Source organism: Castor canadensis, chromosome 11 (assembly GCF_047511655.1).
Source record: "Castor canadensis chromosome 11, mCasCan1.hap1v2, whole genome shotgun sequence".
Lineage (NCBI taxonomy): Eukaryota > Metazoa > Chordata > Mammalia > Rodentia > Castoridae > Castor > Castor canadensis.
The window spans coordinates 39285790-39306783 of NC_133396.1; the positions used below are offsets into that span (position 1 = coordinate 39285790).

The 20994-nt window shown below is 54.2% G+C and overlaps 1 protein-coding gene across 1 annotated transcript in view; it reads right to left on the reverse strand.

The window, feature by feature from the left end:
• Nucleotides 1-8127: 8127 nt before the first annotated feature.
• Tmem132e (transmembrane protein 132E) overlaps nt 8128-20994 on the reverse strand; it is a 52099-nt gene continuing 39232 nt past the window's right edge. Inside the window, exons 2-9 of the mRNA XM_074046355.1 lie at nt 19626-20556; nt 17958-18104; nt 17517-17709; nt 16989-17132; nt 14509-14714; nt 12445-12733; nt 11078-11269; nt 8128-10227 (exon numbers count right to left, since the gene is read on the reverse strand). Of these exons, the coding sequence (XP_073902456.1) occupies nt 9172-10227; nt 11078-11269; nt 12445-12733; nt 14509-14714; nt 16989-17132; nt 17517-17709; nt 17958-18104; nt 19626-20556 (3158 nt within the window). The 3' untranslated portion in view covers nt 8128-9171. The remainder of the gene's footprint in view (nt 10228-11077; nt 11270-12444; nt 12734-14508; nt 14715-16988; nt 17133-17516; nt 17710-17957; nt 18105-19625; nt 20557-20994) is intronic.

The following is a 20994-nucleotide window of genomic DNA, read 5'->3' on the forward strand; positions in this document are numbered from 1 at the left end:
GCTAATAGAAGTCAGGTGTTGGCAGATGCAGTGAAGGACACAGTGGCCAGCTAGAGAGACAGAGAGTGCCAAGGGGGTACTGTTTGGGGAGGAGGGGTCAGCAAAGCAAAGATCAGAACTCTTCAGAAGTTGGGTTTTCAGAAATTGACTTCAGAAGCCAGTGGATCTCTTGGAGGGGATAAGCAGAAGATGGCTTCCTGGACCTGCCTTGAGGGACCTGGAGGCCTGGGACAAAGTCTGCATCATCTTGGATATGTGGGTATACCAGGAGGCTTATCCCAAGGACAGAGTGTTTGTGGATAAGGCATATTACTCCCTGGACATGTCCTGGCTTGGGAACCACCTCCCATCTCCATCAGATACCCAATGCTCTAGGAGTTAACTGGCTTTCACCATAGACTCCTCTTTTCTTTCACCCTCACTGATCCTACTGCAGAAGCCCTTCCCTCTGGAAGGCGCCAGAGGCCAGGCCGCTATGTCTAGAAGTCCCTGTTCCAGTGCACGGCCCCATTAGGAAGACTAAGATGCAAGCCTTGGAAGACGACAGAAACAGAAGGATTGAGTGGGAAGAAATGGCAGCTGGCCAGCTGGCCACTACTCACCAGCCAGCAAACACAGCCCAGAGAAAGTCCAGCATGAGATAAGCTCCCTGCCTTGGGGCCTAGGCCTTATCTGCATCCTGCAGATAGACATCTCCTCCCTGATGGGCACTGAGATGCTCAGTGGCCCTTGGAGCTCAGTGCTAGGCTGAGGAGTGGGAAGGGGCTGCGTGGGGCATGGTCTGGCCTATTTTAGTGCAGGGTTTCCTGGGACCTGCCCTCTCTAAGCATTGCTATCCCCTGTAATGGCACCTTGATCATGAAGGCTGGCTGCCTGTGTTATCCCCCACTCCCAAGATTCAGTTCTGATCCCTCATTTTAGAGTAATTCCAGGGAATAGGACCACAGGAAAGAGTGGGTCTTGAAGAATGTTTTAAAGGAAGATGTCCCCAATACCAGCTCACCAGCACCCTTCCTTGAGTTGTCTAACCAATCGTTCCAACAACTTCTGCCCAACTTACAAAACATCAACATCTTTCTTTGGGGAACTTCCAACATCTCTCCAAATCATTGGAAACCTCCGGAGAGATGATCCAGTTCAAGAAGGAGGTGCTTCCTTGAACACCAAGCCAAAAAGAAAAGAATGGTAGCATCAGCTGGAGGATGGGACCACATTTCTATGCCCGCCTCACTTCAGGAAATTCACCTTTCTTTGGAAAACGAGAACATAATAGCTTGAATTCACCGAAGTGAGCTGCAGGTTGGATGTTTTCTGCTATCCATGCACAATAAGTCATTTAATGCTCACAGAACCTTATGAGGTAGGTGGTGTTTTATCCCCATTTCATGGACGGGGAAGCTCGGGGAGAATCAATTCCACTCTTTCCATGGCTGGGCTGACTGGGCTGCATCACCTAGCTGTCCTTTCCTTCCAGCCAGCCTCACACGAGGCTCTCTCCATCCACATGGTCTCTCTCCATCCACAGGGTCTCTCTCTTCTCCTCTCAGAAGTCTTATTGACTGCCATGCAAAGAATACCTGCCTGGAGGACCAGGGCTACCCCTGAAGGAGGGCTTCTGTCCCTAGGTTCCACCTTACTAGGCACCAGCCCTGAAGAAATCATTTCATTACAGTTAATAACATATTCCCTTTAAATGCAGTGTTTCCAAATAGAGGGCCCTCTACTCTGCTTTAACGAACAGATAAGAGTTTTTGTAATTAACTCAGTGATGGCTTGCATGTAAATGGTATCCTTCTGAAAACTAGGAGGCCATGTATTTGCTATTTTAAATATGAGATGAATGTGGGCCTGGCCATCCTTGCCTCTGAAAGCTCCTAGGTGCACAGGGACTCCTGAAGGTTATTTATGTAGATGCGCAGCAGCCTCTCTCTGCAGAGACCCCTGCATGTGCTAGAACTCAGGGGCTCCCTGGCCTGGCTTTACTCTATTTCCTCCATTGGGCCACCCCTCCTTTACTCACAGTGCTGTCTGGGTCTAACCTGTTCCTTCCCATCATCCATTCTGCCCTGATGATGTGGGTTAGCACCAGCTGTCCCTGGTTAGTGCTGCTCTGGTGCTGGGCGGCTCCAGCTGCCTGTGTGTATGGGTGCAAATGTGGTGCGTGTTCATGCATGGAGCATGTGCAGTGTGCAAGTGTAGGGTGTGTGCACGTGTGAAGGGTGTGGAGGTATGGATGCAAAGACTATGTGTACATGTGGAGTGTGAGTATATGTGCACGTGTGGAGTGTATGCATGTGTGGAGTGTGTAAACATGTGCAACTGTGGAGTGTGTGCCTGTGTGGAGTGTGTGTACCTGCACATGCATGAAGTGTGTATACATGTGCAAGCGTTGGGGGCGTGCATGTGTGGAGTGTGTGAACATGTAGAGTATGTGCATGTGTGCAAGCATGGAGTGTGTGCATGTGTGCAAGTGTGTGCATGTGTATTGTGGAATGTGTACACATATGTATTGTGTGTGCATATATGTGTGCAAAAGCCCATTTGCGCACTCCACGAGTTTGGCTGGTAGGTGACTGTGTAGGGTGCTCTGAATGTGCATCCGTGATGTGTGCTCTGCTGGCCAGCAGCCCATTTTCTTGTCTTCTGACAAAGCCTGCACTTTAATCACCTAATTAGACAGACAGCTGCTTTTTTGTGTACTTTGGAGTGGAGTTTTCCAGGGTGGAGGGTCACTGGAGAGTTCTTAGAGGAACTGTATTGCTGGAATGTTCTTTCCACCCCTCCTCTCCTCTCTTCCCAATCCCTGGGGGATGCAGTCACTTGCCCAGTGGGCTAACCAAAGTCTAGTGCAATTCCCTTGATAGCAAGCCCTCCACAGGGGGTGAGTTTAGAAGTAACCTCAGGGGGTGGGGAGTGGGCTAGGGGGGACTTCAGAAGGAGGACCTGGATCTAGTGTGCAATTGAGTGTGTGTCTCTGTGTGGGAAGAGGGAAGAGGGAGGAGACCCTGGACTCTGGATGGAAAAAGCATCCCCTAGGGGTAAACTCAGCTCTTTCTACCTCATGGAGGGTGGAGTCTGTGCCAAGGTGACTGGTAATTAGGTAAGGAGGGCAGAGGGGAAGGAAAGAGTGATCATTTGCCATCTCCCACCTCCCATCTTTAACCTTCTATGTCCTCTCCCACCCTCCCTCCTCTTTCCTCTCATATGTGGGTGAGGTCTGTCAGGTGGAGTTAACTTTTAAGATGGGGTGGGAGGGAGCAGCTCCACTACAGATGGGGCTGAAGATCCCCAGGACCAGCTCACTTTCCCTTCTTTCTTATATTTCTCCCAGCTGGCAAGCTCCCTTTTTGGAGGAGCTGTGCCAGTGCCCCTGTCCCAGTAGAAAGGCAGGATCCCTGTTAGGAATGTTCGGAACAGAGGAGAAAGACATCATTCTAGAATTTCAGGAGGTCAGAAGGGAAAGGGCCCTTCCAGAGCCACAGTGGGGCCCAAAGAAGCAGGACAGGATGGGTGCTATCTGAGGTTGCACAGGATGGCAGAAGTGTAGCTGGGCAGGGGCCTTGTAGCTGCCTGCTCTACCTCCCTGAGCTGGAGGCTGTGCAGGGGTTGAGGCTGCTCTGCCCCCCTCTGCTCAGCTCCTAGGTGGGGTCATTAGGGTCACGAAACTCTGATTCTGGAACCTGCTCTTCAGATACGGTCAGGACTGGACTCCTGCCTAGGGCACAGAGCAGCAGTCCAGGGAGGGCCCTTAGAGGATATGGAGTCCAGACGCCCTGTCTCACAGAGGAGGGCCTGAGACGCAGGAAAGGTCACACTGTGAAGTGGGTGATCTGGAGATTGAAGCCAACTCTCTAGCCTTGTCCAGGCCCCCTCCAGTGGGCTCCTCCTCCCTGGTTGTTGAGAAGGGATAGGCTCATCCCAATTCCTAATCCCCAGTCTCACTTCTAACGTCCTGGCCATCTGATGTCTTCTCTAAGTCATCTACAGCTCTGATCCAGGCTGCCCTTTGGATTAACTATCTGCCTTTCCTTCCACATTTACTCTCTTCCTCTGCTCTGGGTGCAAACTGAGTACATTTACTCCTGTGAACCTACCTGTATTTTTCCTGAGTGCATAAGGTCATTTAGTTTCCTCTTTCAGAGAGTGGAGGAAGAGAGGCAGACTGTGAACTTACAGGACTGGATGGGCCCAGGCTTCATGCCTTGAGGCTTAAGGAACACGAAAACTGAGAACACTAGAGGGTCCACCTGGTCCCTGAATGCTAATGGACAGTCTTGTCCTATGTCACACATGGGCAGCACCAGGCTGATTGCAACATGAACAATCAATGGTAGAGTGAGAGAGAACTCCCAGCAAGTTCCCATGGAGGAGGGAAGTGTGGGGCAAGGGGAAGCACTCGGAACTTGGAGCCAATATAACCTGGCTTTGAATCTTGGCTCTGCTATGGATTTGCTGTGTGGTATCAGGCAAGTTTGAGGTAAGGCTTCTCTGAGTCTTGGTTTTACCATCTGTAAATTGGTATAATGACAGTATCTACCTTATTTGGTAGTTATGAAGAGTCAATAAAATAATGGCTATAAAGAAGCCAGCAGGTAGTGGGCTTATAGTAAATGCTAGTGATTACTGAACACGCCTGTTCTCTCTGGGCTTGGCACTGTGTTGGATCTATGGCAAGGCCTAATAAACACAGAGTCAATGTGACAGAGTTAGGGGTCCTCGGAACCTAAGCAGTTTCTCTTGCTTAGCCTCAGGGGCTGAAAAGACAGCCAGTGTCCTCAAAGAAAGGGCAGGTGCAGGGTCATGTCCAGCTCCCTACACTGGGGATCTCTGCTGTGCCACCAACTCCCCGAACAAATTCAGCTTAGCGGCTGCCCAGGAAAAGTCCTGTGAGAGCTCTGCTCTGAGGGGTTGGATGATTGTCATGCTGGAGGTCGTAGGGTGGGAGGGAGTGTGTTCTTCCAGCAATGGCGGAGAGGCCAGCATCTATGGTGGATCCATGGTCCTCCATCTGCACCAAACACTATCATCTGTGCCTTAAATGGGGACCTGAAGCCTTGGTTCCATCACTGAGCACACAGAATTCTTAGCAACACTTTCCTAGTTCTCTGCCACCTCAGATCTCTCCAATCTTGTCCCTCTTCACTTGCCAATGTCATCAGTTGCCTCTGGGTATAGCAGACAGTTTGGAACGCTCTCCATTCTGTGTCCAAGCTGGAGCCCTTGGGCAAGTTCCTCGCCTTCTCTGGGCCTGTGTCACAGGAATTCCTACTGTTTGAGACTCTTGGTAGAAATACAAGTGTTAAACCCCTGAGGCCTCTTCGGGAGTGGTAATTTCCATATTTTTTACAAATGGGGAAATGTGGGCCCAGAGTAGGTGATGTATTGGTTGAAGGTCACACAGTAAATGTACTGCTAAGAACCCAGGAACCCCTGCCAACTTGTCTTGGGAAGTTTGATCCCTTCAAGGAAGATTTTCCATCTGTGATTTTCTCAGTTTGGCTCCAGAATCTGTCTTCCTGCCCCCCAGTGCATTTTCTTAAGGGGAACATGAAGCCTGGCATGAAGTAAGTGTTCAGTCAACATCTGTTGGAGACAGGCATGGCAGAGTGCCCCAGGGTGTGGGGAAGGGAGCTGGGGTTGGGTAGGGAGCAGACCCTGGGGTAGGGACCAGCTCAGCATTTTCTGTCCCGCCCTCCCCACTCTGGCTGTCTGAGAAATCTCATTTTGCCAGTGAGCTGATTCATGGGCCTGGCTCCCTGGTGCTCCCTGAACAGCACTCTGTCAATAACTATACTTTACAAGGTCCCTCGATTTGTTTTCGGGGTTGAAGACAAATTTTTAAAGAGGAGTTCAGTGCCAGGGCCATTCCAGAGGGGCTGTTAACTTAATGTCCTGCCTCCACCCAGCCTGCTTCTGCTTGAACTCCGAGAGGGTCAGGCATTACTGTTTCTAAAAATTGCTTCTGGGTTCTCACATGGTGAGGGATGAAGAGAAAGAGATACAAATTACAGGACAGGGCAGCAGGTCCTGCTCTAATTCTGTTCCAACGTTTGCTGTGTAACTTTTGGCCCACAGCTTCTCCTGAGCCCTGGTCTTCAGTCATTGAAAGGATAGACGGAGGAAAGCCATTATAACAGTACCCATGTCCTTCCCACAGTAGCCTGGGCTCTGGAGCTCATTTGGGAAAGAAGTCTCCCCAGTCAAGCAGTCAAGTTCATTTCTCGTCCCGTCTCCGCAGTGAATAAAGCAGTTGGTGAATCCTGCTGCTGAACACCACTGAACATACCAGTTCTGTTCCTCCTGCCTAGGCTGGGGCCTCATCCTCTCTGCTTACCGGTCCATCCTTCCCTTACTTGGCCATCCTTCCTTCTTCCATCCAGAGAGAGGGAAGTGTCTGGACCTCAGGTCTGAGCCTGATTCCCCCACCCAAGCCGAGTCCACCACACTCTCTGGCTTCTCCATCCATGCACCTATGCACGGATGCTTTCATGTTTCCCTGTCACCAGGTGCCCATATTCCAGGCATAGGGAGAGCAGGTGCAAAGACGTGGCTGAACATGCAAGGGCGGGCGTGCAGCCGCAGCTGCCAGCCTTTACATGCACTCTCCCCATTCCAGGAATGTTCTTGGCGTGTTCTCAGAAAATGCAGCCCGAGTATGTGCCCCTCCTTTGTAACCCACCAAGCCAGAGCAAAGTTCCACTGCCATCCCAGGTGGTGGTGGGCGGCTGGCCTGTCTGTCTTCCCTGTGGGGCTGGGGGGGTCCTTGAGGATAGGCCCACATTGCTTCCCAGGCTCCTGGCAGAGTCCAGCACAGAGTAGGAGCACATGTGGAAAAAATGGCCCCACGCCGCAAGTTTAACACCAGCAACCCCTCGACCTTAGCCTGGGACGCTCTTCCTTGACTCATGTCTGTCCTTATCTCTCTCCCTTTAAGCCCCAGGGATGGCTTGGATCTTTGTGATTTTCTATACTAATAAGGGGGTAGAATATAGGAAATTCCAGACCGGGGGGTGCAAATGGAACTTGTGGTTTGCATTTGGATTTAGTTAACAAATGTTGAGCACTTGCCAATTCCAGACACCATGTGAATCAAAAGGGCTTAAGAAAAGTGACTGAGAGCCCTCATGTGAGCCCCATGGTTTTGCCCTGTGCACAGCTTTCAGGCAGCTGGCCCTTGTTATTGAGCTCACCTGGTCTGTTGAGTGGAGATGGTCACTTTCCAGTCTTTCTTTCAGATCCATGCCTTACCTGGAAGTGAAGACTTGATTGTGTCTGAGACCCTCTATGTATGCTATCTACGCTAGCTGTACTGCCTGCTGCTGGGCACCATACAAAGCAATTACATACATGGTCTCATTTAATTCTCAACAAGCCCAGGCTTGTGATGGGTGGAGCAGGTGTTCTTGGGAGCTGGGACTTTCCATGGTGGACAGAAGCATGTTTGGGTGGTACCAGTGCAGCCTGTCTTCCACTGTGTACATCTCCAAGGTGATTGATGGTAGCCACCTTGGCCAGGCTCCTCCCCTCTGGCCTAGAGCTCTGGTGCCTGCCATGACCACAGGTGCTGGGGAGTGGTCTCCGAGGGCCATGGGAAGCCTAGTGCATGCTCACAGACCATGAGGGGCTGCAGGCCAGACACAGCTGACTGAAAGAGAGGGATACTCCCAACATGCCTGTTTTCTCCAGCATGGAAACCTGGGGTTTTCCCCACTGACCCCACAAGGAAGAGCCAGGAGATCTCCCTTGTGAGGCAGGCTGGAGGAAGTGAAGGAAACCTGGAGGAAGCTCAGGTGAGCATGCCAATTCTCTCACTGCTCCTTATTTTTCTGTGCCCTTCCAGCCCCAAAGACACTTCTCTGCAGGCCCAAAGTTCTCCCTCTCTCCTCTGAGCCAACCATAGCAGACTCCGGGAGGAGCCCCTTCTTCACAGAGGTGGATCCTTCGTCCCTTGATGTGGCCATTCCCCAGGTCTAAAGGGACCTGTATGCAGGAGAAAGAGCAGGACTGGAGTCTGGTCTGGCCAGTGTGGCCTCATCTCATGTGGTATGCTCACAGCGTGTGTTGTGTAAGCGCACACACGCATGTGCTTGTCTACATAAGGAAGAGACAGAGCCAGCCACCACGTACTTTCTGTTTGCGGGAGCCACTGCCCCCACCCCAGGCTGATGGCCTTCTTTTATTTATGAAAAATCCAACACAGTGGTGGGTAGAACCCAAGAGAAAAGTGGCTGTGGGATGAGGAAGGGGAGCACTGGCTTCCTTTTGCCTTCACCCACCCCCATGGACCCTTGCAGCACTTCCCGGTGCCCTCCCTGCCCCAGGGACTCTGTTTGGGGGAACAGTGGCTGCCTGCCCTGCCAAGCAGAGGGAAGCAGTGGTGAACGGAGCCAGGCGGCTAAGGCGCAGTAGTGTTGACCTTGCTGTGGGAAGGGCGGCACCCAGGCCTCCTTGGGCCTGTGGACCACAGCGCTAGGGGTGTAGTTGGCCAGGGAGGGATGAGGATCCCTCTGCTTGGGCTCTGCTGCAGCCCATGGGGCAGGAGGGAGTCCAGGGGAGACCTCAGGAAAGTGCTGGCTTGTAGTCAGCTCCAGGCTTGGGAGGTACCTGGGAGCCAGCAGATACCGCATGGTCTCCTGACCCCCAAATGTTTTGTCCATAGCAAGATCCTTGGCAAGGCAGGCAGCTGTCAACTCCCACCCTGCAGGACAGAAATCCCTGAATATTGGTTTGAAAAAAGTCTTTGTGCAGCCTGTGACACAAGAACCCCCCCCAGGTCCCCCACATAAGGGGAAGATGGGGACATAGATGGCAGAGCGCAGCACAGTGTGGGCCCACCTCGCCCAGAGCTTGGCCTCTGTGCCTCACTCTCGAGGCAGGGAGTTACCTAAGATGGGAGGAGATTTTGACAGGGTAGAGCAAGGCTTTCCTCCAAGCGACTGGAGTTAGGAGCCCTCCACCTGCAGGAGGCAGGAGAGGATAATGACAGCAGTGGGGGAAGGGACGACCAGGGAGGCAGCGACTGGCTGGGAGCAAAGCTGCAGGGTAGGGTGTATAAAATCAGTTCAGCCGCCCTGGTCAGTGTGAGCCGGGGGTCCCAGCTGAGCCCCACCCAGAGCAGACCGTGTGTGTGTGTGTGTGGCCGGGGGCATCCCCGCCACCCTGATGTCACTTCTATGCAATCTCTTTGATTCTGCGCATGTAATTATGCAGGTCCGGGGGTTGAGTGGGCCGCGCAGTGCCCGCCACATCCGGGCAGCCCCAACCCAGGTCCTCTTCATCCTCCTCGTCCTCCTCCCCCGCAGGAACCGAGTCATAGGCCAGCTCCTCCGAGGGCAGCGTGGTGAAGGTGGTGAACTTGACCCTCTTGCGCTTGGAGGTGGGTGAGCTGGCGGGGTCCTCAGACTGGTCCCGGGCTGAGCCACCCGAGGAGCCGTCTCCGCGGCCGTGCACCTGGCTCTGGACGCTGGTCTGTGAGCTGCCACTGCTGTGGTGGTCACCGTGGCAGCAGGCAGGCACGGTTTCCAGCGGGTTGCCCGCAGGTGGCGAAAGCTCGCCCTGCACCCGCAGGGGCTGCCCGTTGCCCAGAAACACCCAGTGGTGAGAGTGGTCCATGCTGGTCTGGCCCTCGGGTGGGATGCGCTTGTGCCGGTAACGCAGCACGAAGACAATGCAGTTGATGAGGAAGACGAGGATGGCGAGGCAGAAGACACCCAGCAGCGCATACATGCCGATCTCCAGGTCGGTCAGACCCCGGGGCATCTGCAGAAAGCCGGTGGGCAGCGGCAGGAAGTCTTCTGTGGGGGGCGCAGGAGGGCTGGAGGTGCCCACGCCTGGGGCCTCCACTGCAGGGATTGCGGTACCTGGAGGGCCAGCTCCCCTGGCCTCGTCCTCGCCCCCACCAGGCCCTGGCTGGCTGGGGCCTGGGTAGTCATAAGTAGGGTCCTCCTCCTCTCGCCCAAAGTGCACCCGCAGGCCCACAGGGGTTGTGGCCAGCACACTCTTGCGCTTGGTTTTCTGGCAGCTCTCAGCAATGGTGAGCTCTGCACGGAGCAGCTCCCCTGCTCCCTCCGCCTCAGCCACCACCAGTGGGAAGGCCCGATCCTGGGTAACTGTGGCCACCCTCTCATCCAGGCTGCTCACTAGCAGCCCATAGTCCCGGGGGCTGTACAGGGAGAGTGGGGCCGTGGTGCCATCACTGTAGGAGAGCCAGAGGCTCAGGAGGGCTTCCTGCAGGAGGAGGAGAGGGAGACAGATGTTAGAGAGTCCGCTGGACAAATGGACCCTGTGAGCTCTTTGAGGACAAGGACCAGGAGCCTGCTGCTATCCTCCTAGCCCTGGAGCTGTGCTGGTTTGTAGCTGGTACTCAGGGTCCTGGCCCAAGTGCAGTGGTCCCTGCAGATTATGGGGAAAGTGAAGAGCACATCAGGGCACCCACACCTCATATTAGCTTGAGGATTTCCTTGTAGGACCCTGAGAATTGCTCCTCTCTTTTTGATGAACTGAAGGTTAAGTTCTGCCTTAGGTTTAACTCAAGTTTCTTCTGCTGCAGAGGCACCCTCATCTCTACACCTGGCCTTGGGATTCCCCATCAGATCCTTGTCTAATGAGAACACACACCCTGCTGCCTCCTTAGGTTCCTGCAGATGAGGAAGACACCATGGACCTTGGTCACAAGGGCACTGGGGACAGAGGACGTGGGTGTCTTGACTCTAGCTCACCCCTGATGTCTGCCTCTTCACTACTATGTGCTTCCACCTGTCACCTTTCTACTTTTGTCCTGCAATCAGAGCTCAGGTTGTGTAGCTGGGGCTTCAGAGATGGCTTGGGTACTTCCTGGGGTGGGGCAGAGAGGTAAGTGCCCTGGAGGGAATACTTGGCAGGAGTATTGGGACCCTGCCTGGATCCCCTGTGCAGGGCAGACAACAGGATGGGGCAGGCATAAAGCCCTCCTTGGGCGGACAGACCTTCTATTACCTGAAGCCTTGACTTGGGAACTCATGGCATAGGGCAAGGCAGAGGCCCCAGTCATCTGATCGCACCCCAGACTCCCTAGCTGGTGGGTGGGGTAGCCATTTACCTGCTTAAGGAAACTGAGAGTCTGCTGGGCAGCTGTGGTGGCCAGGATGGTATGGCTGCTTCCGGGGCTGGGCCGCAGGGAGAGGGCCAGGCTGGCCACCACCTGGGCCTGCAGCTGTGTGATGCTGACCTTCTCCTCTGTCACGGTCAGCAGCGTCTCCCCCAGCACGGCCTCCGTCAGTGGAGACACCACCTGAGGCAGAGCAGCTGGGTGGGAGAGGGCCAGAAAAGCAGTAGATCCCACCCAGGGTCCCACCCAGCGAGGAATCCCAGTACTGCAGCGGGGTGGGTGGAGCAGATGGCCGGGAGGCAGAAACCCTTACTCTGCAAGTGGGAACCAAGGTATAGAGGTTACAACAGGGAGTCAGGGACTCATAGCAGCAAGGCAGGAATGCAGGTGAGAGGGGTGAGGCTGATTTAAGGAAAATAGCCATCTCCATGCACTAAGAAATAGTAAGAGACATTTAGCCTCAATGTCAGGGAGACAAAAAGGAGTAGTGGGGACTGTGGCAAATGGGAGACCTTGTGCTCACATAAAAGGAACCCCCATATTAGTTCCAGCTGATTGCTGCCAGGAGGGGATGAAGACCCAGTGTTTCTAGATTCACTTTTTTGTAAAACCAGAACTCTAGATTTTTTTTTTAATGAGAAACACAATTTTGAAATATTGGATCAATTGTTTTCTAAACAAAATATGTCTGCGGCAGATTCCAGCTCATGTATCGCCATTATAATCTCTTAGGTGGATGCTTTTTAAACTTTTCTTCACACTGGGGACTGGTCCTAGGGCCGCCACACATTAAGCAAGTGCTTTCCCGCTTGAGCGGTGACCCCAGTCCTTTTGTTTGTATTTTGTTTTTGAGACAAGTTCTTATTGACTTAACCCAGGCTGTCCTTAAACTCAAGATCCTCTTGCCTCTGCCTCCAGAGTAGCTGGGATTAGAGACATGTGCTAAAACACCTAGCTTAAGTAGATAAATGATTTCTACCAAGATGTTCAATTGTCAGAGGGGAAGGTCAAAGCTGAGTTCCTTGACTCCCAAACTTGCCTTCCCGCAACTCCCAGTGGCTCCCCTCCTCTCTTTATACCTGCTTTTGGGGAGGGGTATCTTCTGGAGCCACCCTCACTGAGGGGTCTAGGTGATAAAGGTAGATAAGTCTGGAAAAGAGAACTTTACCAAGAGGAAGCTAGAAGAACTTGACCTTGGAAGGTGCAATCTCAGGCAGTAGGGCAGAGAGAAAATGTGCTGGAGGCTGGTGGAGGCTGCTCCCCCAGACCAAGGCCCTGGGCACACCTGAGTTTTCCACCCGCAGGTTATCCAGCCTCCTGACACCACTCCTTTGTGCTTGGACAGAACCCTTTCCTACCTTGAAGGGGGTGGTGCCTGGCTCCAGGCCTGCCAGTGTGCTGCTGTCCACCATGTGTGCCACTCGGGGGTCGCCCACCCGCATGAAGTCACTAACCAGGTCTGTGACCTCCACCAGCCAGTCTGGGCCCAGCATGGTGACCACCTGGTCAGTGCCCTCAGATGACGTTGTATGGAACTGGGTGAAGACCTGTAGTGTGGCATGCTGATACTGCAGGGTGCAGCCTCGGCTTGCGCTCTGCCGCCGTTCTTCCTCCTCCTCATCTTCATCTTCACTCTCCCGGGCTGACCTAGGGTGGGATGTGTCGAGCTCAGGCCCAGCTGAGAGTGGTCAGCCTTGCCTGTGACCTGCACAAGTTACCTCCCAAAGGCTTGTCCTGCCGGCTCCTCTCTGGCTCCCTCCCCTTGGGTGGAAGTTTTGCAAGCAGCATGCCTCCTCCCTGGTCCATGCCTTGCATCACTAAGTTTGGAACCAGGAGTCCCAGGGACTTTCCCAGGGGACACAGAGGGACCACTCTTCTAGAAAAGTACCTTCTTTGACCCTCCTACCCCATGTCTCAGACTAGCTGGCATCCAGTCCTGACAATAACTATTGCCTCCTCTAAGCTCTAAGCCTACCACTGGGCTCTAAACTGGAGTGCAGGGGACCCTTGTTATGGAAGCCAAGCAGGATCAGCTGATCGTGTCATATAGTGGAGTGGAAAGCAGACTGGCAAGTGATGAACCTGAATGTTCAACTGAGGAGTTTTCCAAGCAAGGTGTGGAAGGCACAGCCTGGTTTCCTCTTGCTGCTTTCAGTAAAATATGAGAGGAGACAGGAAAATTGAGAAACCGTTAAGCAAAAGGGAATCTGGACTTGAAGATTTGGGAAATCCTCAGCCTACACCGATTGAAAAAGACACTCAAATCAGGAGATCTGCTGCCAGGAAACTCTGTCTTTCTCTCTGTGGTGAGTGCTTTGGAAGGATCTACTAATCAAGGTATTCTGGTATTATACCTGTGTTAACTAATTTCATCCTCATTACAATCCTATGAGGTATTGGCTTGCCCAATTTACAGATGAGGAAAGAGAGTTTATGTAAATAGCCTAAGGTTACACAGCTAGTAATTAAGAGTCAGGATTTAAACCAGGCTGTCTGGCTTCCAAATGCACCATGTCCTCACTGCTCGAAGCAGCATAGCAATCACTTGGCAGTTGTCAAAAACGCAGAGCCACAGGCTCTGTCCCAGTCCTGCAGAATCAAGCTGCATTCTAACAGGTAACCCGGTAACCATTCAAGTCTGAGAGGCTCTGGTCTGCACTCCTGCGCTCCAGCCCATCTGTGGAATTGACCCAGTGCAGTTTTCTCTTGGCTGCCTGCTTCTCTTCCCAGCTCCACCCCCAGCTGCCTGCCTCCTGCCTTTCTCTTCCCTGCTGGGCTCTTGTCTCTGGCTGCTCTGAGTGCCTATGAGGAGTGTGGTGAGTACATACATATGTGGCCCACAGATGGCACTGGGTGTGGGAGCCTGCACCCCAAGAAGGGAGTCGGGGGGTGCATCACAGTCTGCCTGTGCCTATGGACTCAGGAGATGCCTTTGTGTGCCCAGCCTAGGGCACACGTGTCCAGGTGTGTGTACTGCAGTGTTGGTATGCCTAATCCATTTTGGCTGCCTGACTGCTCTCTAACCCTGTGTCCCCATGCAACCCCTTTCCACTCATCCTTTAACACTTAGCTTAAGAATCACCTCTTCCATGAAGCCTGCCTTGACTTCTCCTGGTGGAAGAGGGGTTCTCTCCTTCATTCATGTCACTCATTTCCCCGCTCCATCATGCTCTATGGCTGGTGCATGACTGCCTGCCCTGCTGTACTCACAGCTTGGCTGGATCAAGCACTGGCCACACAGACCCCCACATCTCCAACACCTGTCAGTGCCTGGAACATTGTAGTTTCTCAATAAAAGTTTGTCGACTGCACAACTGACACAGTTTGTGACTGTGTATACATAGAGCTTCATGCACAAAGGCAGATCGGACCATGCTGACTGAGGCTGTGTCCAGAGTACACGCTGTGTGTGAGGGCTGTACCTGCGGTCGGGGAGGATGGGCACTCTCCAGCCCTTCACTTGACTGAGGCGAGTATCCGAGAGCTCGATGTGCAGAGGCAGCTTGGGAACCCAGACTGTCATTTCCAGGGGGGCATTGAGGATGTCATAGCGGAAGGTGACCCTGGCATTCATGGACCCTCGGGATTCCTTTCCACTCACAAATACGTAGTCGCAGCTGCTGGACACCTGGGGAAAGCGGAGCAAGCAGCATGTTTTGCTCTGTGGGTCCTCCTGCGGGGTGGCGTAGGGGACTGGGTCTGACCTGCAGTGTTGGAGGCTGAGCAGGGAGGAGGCCAGGTGGGCAAAGGCTGTGATTCCACTAGGGGGGGCGCCAGCCTCTGTCAGGCTTCTACTGTTTCTCTAGACCTCTGTGCCCATGGGGGAGGGTTCTGTTTCCTGGCAAGCAGCCAAGGTGTATGGTTTTATTTTTTTTACTAGGAGGATTGTCTAACCTGCCAGAGCCACGACTCGGAGGGGGCTGCAGGGAAAGGGCCTCCTAGGGCTGTCCCTACCCTGGTGTAACTGAGGCTCTGCAGCCAGGTGTCTGTGAGGTAGTCCTCCACTACATGGGGGTGCTCAACTGGGCAGCAGGGAGTGAGGTGGACAGATGTGGCAAGGTGCAGTTCCGTGCCTCCTCTGTGACACTGTGGCATGGCTGCCCCAGGCAAGTGGGCAGCTAGTTAACATCAAGTGAGGGGCTGTTTTTGTCAGGTGTGGAGGAGGGAGTGGGGGAGGAAAACTGAGGATGGGAGAAGCCCCAGCACAGACGGGTGGATGTTTGCCACCAATGTGTGTGGGTTTTGTAAATGCATGCCCACCTGGCTGGCAACCTGCATTCCTAGAGGCTCCCAGTGGAAACCACATGCCTATTGGGCACATTTGGTGAAGAACGGTGCCCACTCTACTCCCAGAGGCTCGCTGCCAATGCTTCAGGACAGATACAGATGGCTGAGTGTGCGAATGGTGCCCACGCAGGCAACTGGCACACGCTGGAGTGGATCTTGTGAGCACACACACTCAGGTATTCCTGCTGGAATACAACCAGGGGACACCGCCCTGAGTTTGGGAAAGGTCTAGCATAAAGCTAGTGGGCTGATGACACCTTGATGTCTCTAGAGGGGTGTGGAGGGTGCTGGGACCCTGGCTTATCATTGGGATGAGCCCCTGGACCACCAGACCCCCCCCCTTCCAGCTTCCTGAATCATCTCAGAGGGTAGATGGAGGGAGGTGGAGACAGAAGTCCTGCCAGAAATGCTCATTTCCCACCATGAAGGCAGAGAATTCCATCTGCAGGCTGGCAGATTCCATTTAGAAGGCTGGCAAACTCCATAAAGAGCCTGAGTGTATTTCATTGAGATTTGTCACAAATTCCATTTAGAAGCCTAGATGATTTCCTTTGGCATCTAAGCCGTCATGGGGGATGGGGGAAGAATCTGGGTGGCAGAGAGGTGCTGGGTGCGGGCTTTTGGGAGCAGATGTGCCTGGTGCTGTCCCAGCCTGTGATGGGGTAAGGCTTCCATGCTGACAGAGGAGATGGGGCAGTGGGTGGAGCTCTGCTCTGACTCTCTGGAGGACAGGGAGCCCCAGGCTCTCCAGTCCTGGGGGACCCAGAGGCAGAGGCATGGAGAGTGAGTATGAGAGAGCCCAATGAGCCTGCAGAACCCCCGTATCCCTACTCCTGCTCTCCTCCAAGTGGACTGGCCACAAGAACAGGAAGTAGACCCAACTATTGGGTCATGTCATCTGGTTTCCCTTCTGCTAGAAGCTGGCCTACCTCACAGGCATCAGGGCTGTACATGTTGTCATTATTATTGCCCTCTTCAGTGACTTATGCTCTCTGCTCCAAAAGCCAGGGAAAAGAGCAAGCCTAGAGCCCTCCTGGAGAGGTAGCAAATTGGCCCATGAGTCAGGTGAATTTCCCAAATGTTGGCTGGGGAGGACCTGGGCAGAGTAGGACTCAGTAGATAGAACTGAGGGTAGGAAGGGGTTACAACTGGGATGGGCCCTTGGCCTTTGGGATTAGGAAGGGTGAAGCTGGAGTGCAGTCTTCACTCCTGTCCTAACTGCCCCCCACCCCCGACCTGACTCCCCCCGACCTTGCTCAGTCACATACCAGGGCTCAATAAGGACTTGCTGAATTGAGTTCAAGTTGTCCACACTGCCTTTTCCCTTCTGGCCTGCCATATTCATACAGGAAGTACCCTTGGCTGGAGACATACCCAGGGTGGGAGAGAAAAACACCAGGTTGCCCACAGGTGCAGGGATAAACACAGCAGGTGCAGCTGAGAATGAGTCAGTCTGGACTAAGGGAGGGACAGGGTGCGTGCTGGCCCAGAGCAGAGTGGGGAGCGTGCAGTCTTCAAGGATGAGTAAAATGAGCCACTTGGACTCAGGTTTGAGGTGCTGCTCCTCCAAAGGCCTAAAGCCTTCTTCCACAGCCCCCTCCTTCAGAAAGCCCACCTTAATGATGTCCTCATTGTCAGACTCGCATTCCACTAAAGCAGAGACATCTAGGACCAGGCCAGTCACCTCGATAGCAATGACTTTGACAGGGATGGCCACTGTCCTGCCGGTCAGGATGGCTGTGTTGATGATCTCTGTATCCTGCAGGGAGGAAAGGAAGAGGGGGCTATGGTGTTGGTCTTCTCTCCTGGGACATGTCAGCCAAGGCCCTGGCTTCTGCCACTCCTCAGACATACATCCTTGCCATGGGGACACTGGCACATGTGCAGGGGTGACCTCCTCTGAGCCTCGTGATGTTGCTCAGATGGTCTGCTCACCTGGGCTGCTGTGGTGGCTTCAGCAACACTCTGCTGTAGCACCCCTTTCCTAGGCCTCTTATGTGTGCACATGTGCCCTTTCCCACAGGGCAACCTGCTACCAGCAGCGGTCTCTCAGACATCTATTTGTGTGCACCCCCTGCCACTTACAGTTCCATCACACATGCATAGAAACAGGCATCCATTGACCTGGTCACCGCCCACTCACCATGGCCAGGGGCAGGATGGCTTGCACGTCCCTCTGGATGACTGTCAGCTCTGTGACTGCCCTCTCCAGATCAGGCAGGGAGCCGTGGCCACGGTAGTCAATGTACCACATGATCCTCCGTTTCACTGACTGGCTGGTGAAGTTCTCCATCTCAAAGTCCAGCTGCAGGATCTCCAGGGGACTCTGGCCCTCCCTGCAGGGTGTGGAAGGAAGGAAGCTGACGACAGGGGGCTAGGGGGCAGCCCAGGGACTCTGCAACCACAGTGGGCACCCTGCTCCTCCTTGTCAACCTCTGTGGCCCTTGGAGCCTCCCCAGCCCCCCAGGTACCCCAGCTCTAGTCCTCAGATTCCCACCAATCTAGTCTCAGCATTCCACCTCCTGACCTTCTTTATAGAGGCTCCCCAGCCTTCTAGGTGTCTGCTCTGCAGAGGGGGGCTCACCAGGGTGGCAGGGGTGTGCCCTGGGCCCAGGCCACATCCACAGTGGCTGTTGAGTGCTTTGCCCCAGTTAGCAGTTCCGAGGTCACATGCCACTGGCCACTTCGTGATTTGGTGCCTAGAAGGGTCACGCCCTTCTTGGCCTTCACCCTGGGGAGGAAGAAGAGGGTTAGGCTGGGGCCCAAAGACTGCCCACTTGGCCACAAGCTGTAGACTAGAGCTGGGGGCAGCAGGAGCAGATGAGCTTGAGTAACTCCAGTCCTAGACTTGATTGGGGACTGTATCCCTGCTGCTTGGTGGGAACTGTGATCATGTCCACCATAATCCTGCCCAGTCTTTGCCTGATCTTGGCTCGCATGCCTCAGTGGTAGGACTTCTGCATGCGTCTCAGTCCTTCCTTAGGAAGACATAAGGATCTAGGACCTCTTCCTTTCACTTGGGTGAGACAGAGCAGCCCTGGGCTCTACTGGGGCAACAAAGAACAATTGGTCTCCATCTTAATCGTGACAGTTTTTGTTTGTTTGTTGCAGAACTTGGGGATTGAACTCAGGGCCTGGCACAGGCTAGGCAAGTGCCCTATCACTTGAGCTATGCCTTCAGCTCTTTTGTTTGTATTTTGTTTTTGAGATTGGGTCTTTTGCATTTTTTTTTGCCTGGGTTGGACTTGAACCTGTGATCCTCCTGCCTTTTTCTCCCAAGTACTGAGATTACAGTTGTATGCCACCACCCTCAAGATAATTGTTCTTCAGATGACTAGTTCCTCCAATGGTTAATTGTTGTAGTTTCAAAGAACCTCATAGCCTAGTCACCATCCTCTGGGCACTGTGAACACATGAGATGTAGCGTTCTATATGCTTCAGCTCTGCTCATTAACACTGACTCAAGCACAATGATTGTCACCTCTCAAAGTCTACACACTCTACTCCCATTAGTGCAGCCCCAGATGTCTGATATAACTGAGTCAGGGATGGCCCTTTCTAGGGATATGTGAACTTTACAGTAGTATGCTCAGAAGAGAGGGCAGGACTCAACCGAGAAGTTGAAGGTCAGAGATGATGATTCAGGTCCCTAGCACACTGGGGGGGCAGCATTTTGTAGGGCCTTTTATATATCCTTAGACTCCCCCACCATGACTCAAAACCATGGATTCTTACTGTGAAATATTATGTTTCATGGGGATGGGATATGATTTAGGGCATTTCTGAATTCATGACCTTCCGAAAGTATAGAAAGCCGGCATTCCTGAGAACTTTTTCCGAACTCCAGGATGGAGGTCTTAATCCCAGCAGGCACAAGGTCCTGTTCATCTTTTGGCTGCCAATCCAGGGGCTGCTCTCTGATTTCCATTCTCCTCTCTGGCCTCGGTCTCCTTAGCGTAAAATGGGAGAGCTATTCCAGTTTATGTCTAAGGACCCTCCCAGCCCCAATCCTATCATTCTGGACATTCATATTTGTGAAAACTGCCATTTCCCTTTGACTCCATTTCTCTGAGACGCAGACGGAGAGGCAGAAATTGTGGTTGCCATTAAACAGGTAAGAACACCGAGGCTTAAATAAGTGCGTGCTGGGATAAGGATGCTGGATAAGGACCCTACTGGGACCCTGGCTCTGGGATCTGGGATGCCTTTGACCTCAGAAGCCAAATCAGCCCCACCCCTCCAGCTCCACTACCTGAGAGTGAAACGCTCCAAGCTGGGGCTGGCGGGCGAGGAGGAGTTGGGAGCCAGGTAGAGGAGGATGCTGAGTACCTCCCCCGGCTTGAGCGGCCGGTCTGGCAAGCGGATCATCAGGTTGCTGTCCAGCCTGTGCTCCTGCACGGTCCTCCGGGGCGGTGGACGGAACAGGCTGATGCTGCCGATGCGCAGTAGGGGGTGCTGCGTCGGGCTCTCAGCGCGCGCCCCCGCTCCGGGTCCCGCGCCCCGCCGCGCGCCCCCGCAGCCGCCCGCCGCGTCCGGGGCGTGCAGCGTGTAGAAGAGCTCGGCCTGCTGGCTTTCCCCCGCCGCCTCGGGCTCCAGCCCGTCCGGGGACTTGCGGCGGGCGCTGGCCGGTACAGCCGGGGCTGGGGGCCCGAACCAGGCCAGGGGCAGCTCGGCGCGTACTAGACAGGTGGCCAGGCCCCCGCTGAGACGGCAGGAGCTCTTGACCTCGCGCGCGTCCCGGAAGGCATGCAGGCGGACGCAGGGCAGCCGCTCCGTGACACCGAAGTCGTCCCAGTCCCGACCCGCCACGTAGAAGAGCACCTGCGCCACGGGCTGTGAGGCGGGCACGCGGGCTCGCACGATGAAGGCGCGCACCTTCCAGTTGACCGTCAGGCGCTCAGGGATGTCCAGGGTGCTAGATGGCTGCAGCAACTCCCGTGCCACCACCTGGCTGGTGCTAAAGGGCCCCAGGGACACGTTGAGGACAGGCAGCTCCTTGGTCTGGAACACCACGAAGGGCTCGGAGCGCTGCAAGGAGCTGTTGGCCACCGCAGGCGACGGGGGTCGAGTCTCCCGCAGGAAGAAGGCCAGACGCGTGTGGGACAGGCGGTAGCTGACAGGCAGAACCGGGCTGGCCTGTGGTCCTGGGGGGCTGGGACTGGCTGGGTGGGAGCGGCCGGAGGCTGGGGGCAGACAAAGAGGCCAGGGATTGTCAGGAGAGGCTGCAGTTGGAACCCAGGGTGGCCCAGCTGCCAGTCCCACTCCCCATCTTTGCAGTGGGCACTCGGCTCTCCCGGGGGCCAGTCTGGACTGGCTGGCTGTCTGGGTTCCCTGCCTGGCATTACCATTGCTGGTGTGTTAATTACCCTTGCTTCATTTTTTCATCTGCATCCCAGGGGTAAAGCTAACCCAACAGCAAAGCCTTGTGAGGCTTTGGTGAGGTTAAGTTTCCTGGGGTTCTCAAAACCTCAAGACCTGCAAAATGAGTATAAAAATGGCTTCCGCCTCAACGTGTCTGGTGGGACTTTGCGAAGTCTGGGCATGAAGGGCTGAGTGAGCTCTGACACCACGAGAGACTGACACTTCCCACAATTCCACTGCACTGTGTTTGGTGCTGGACC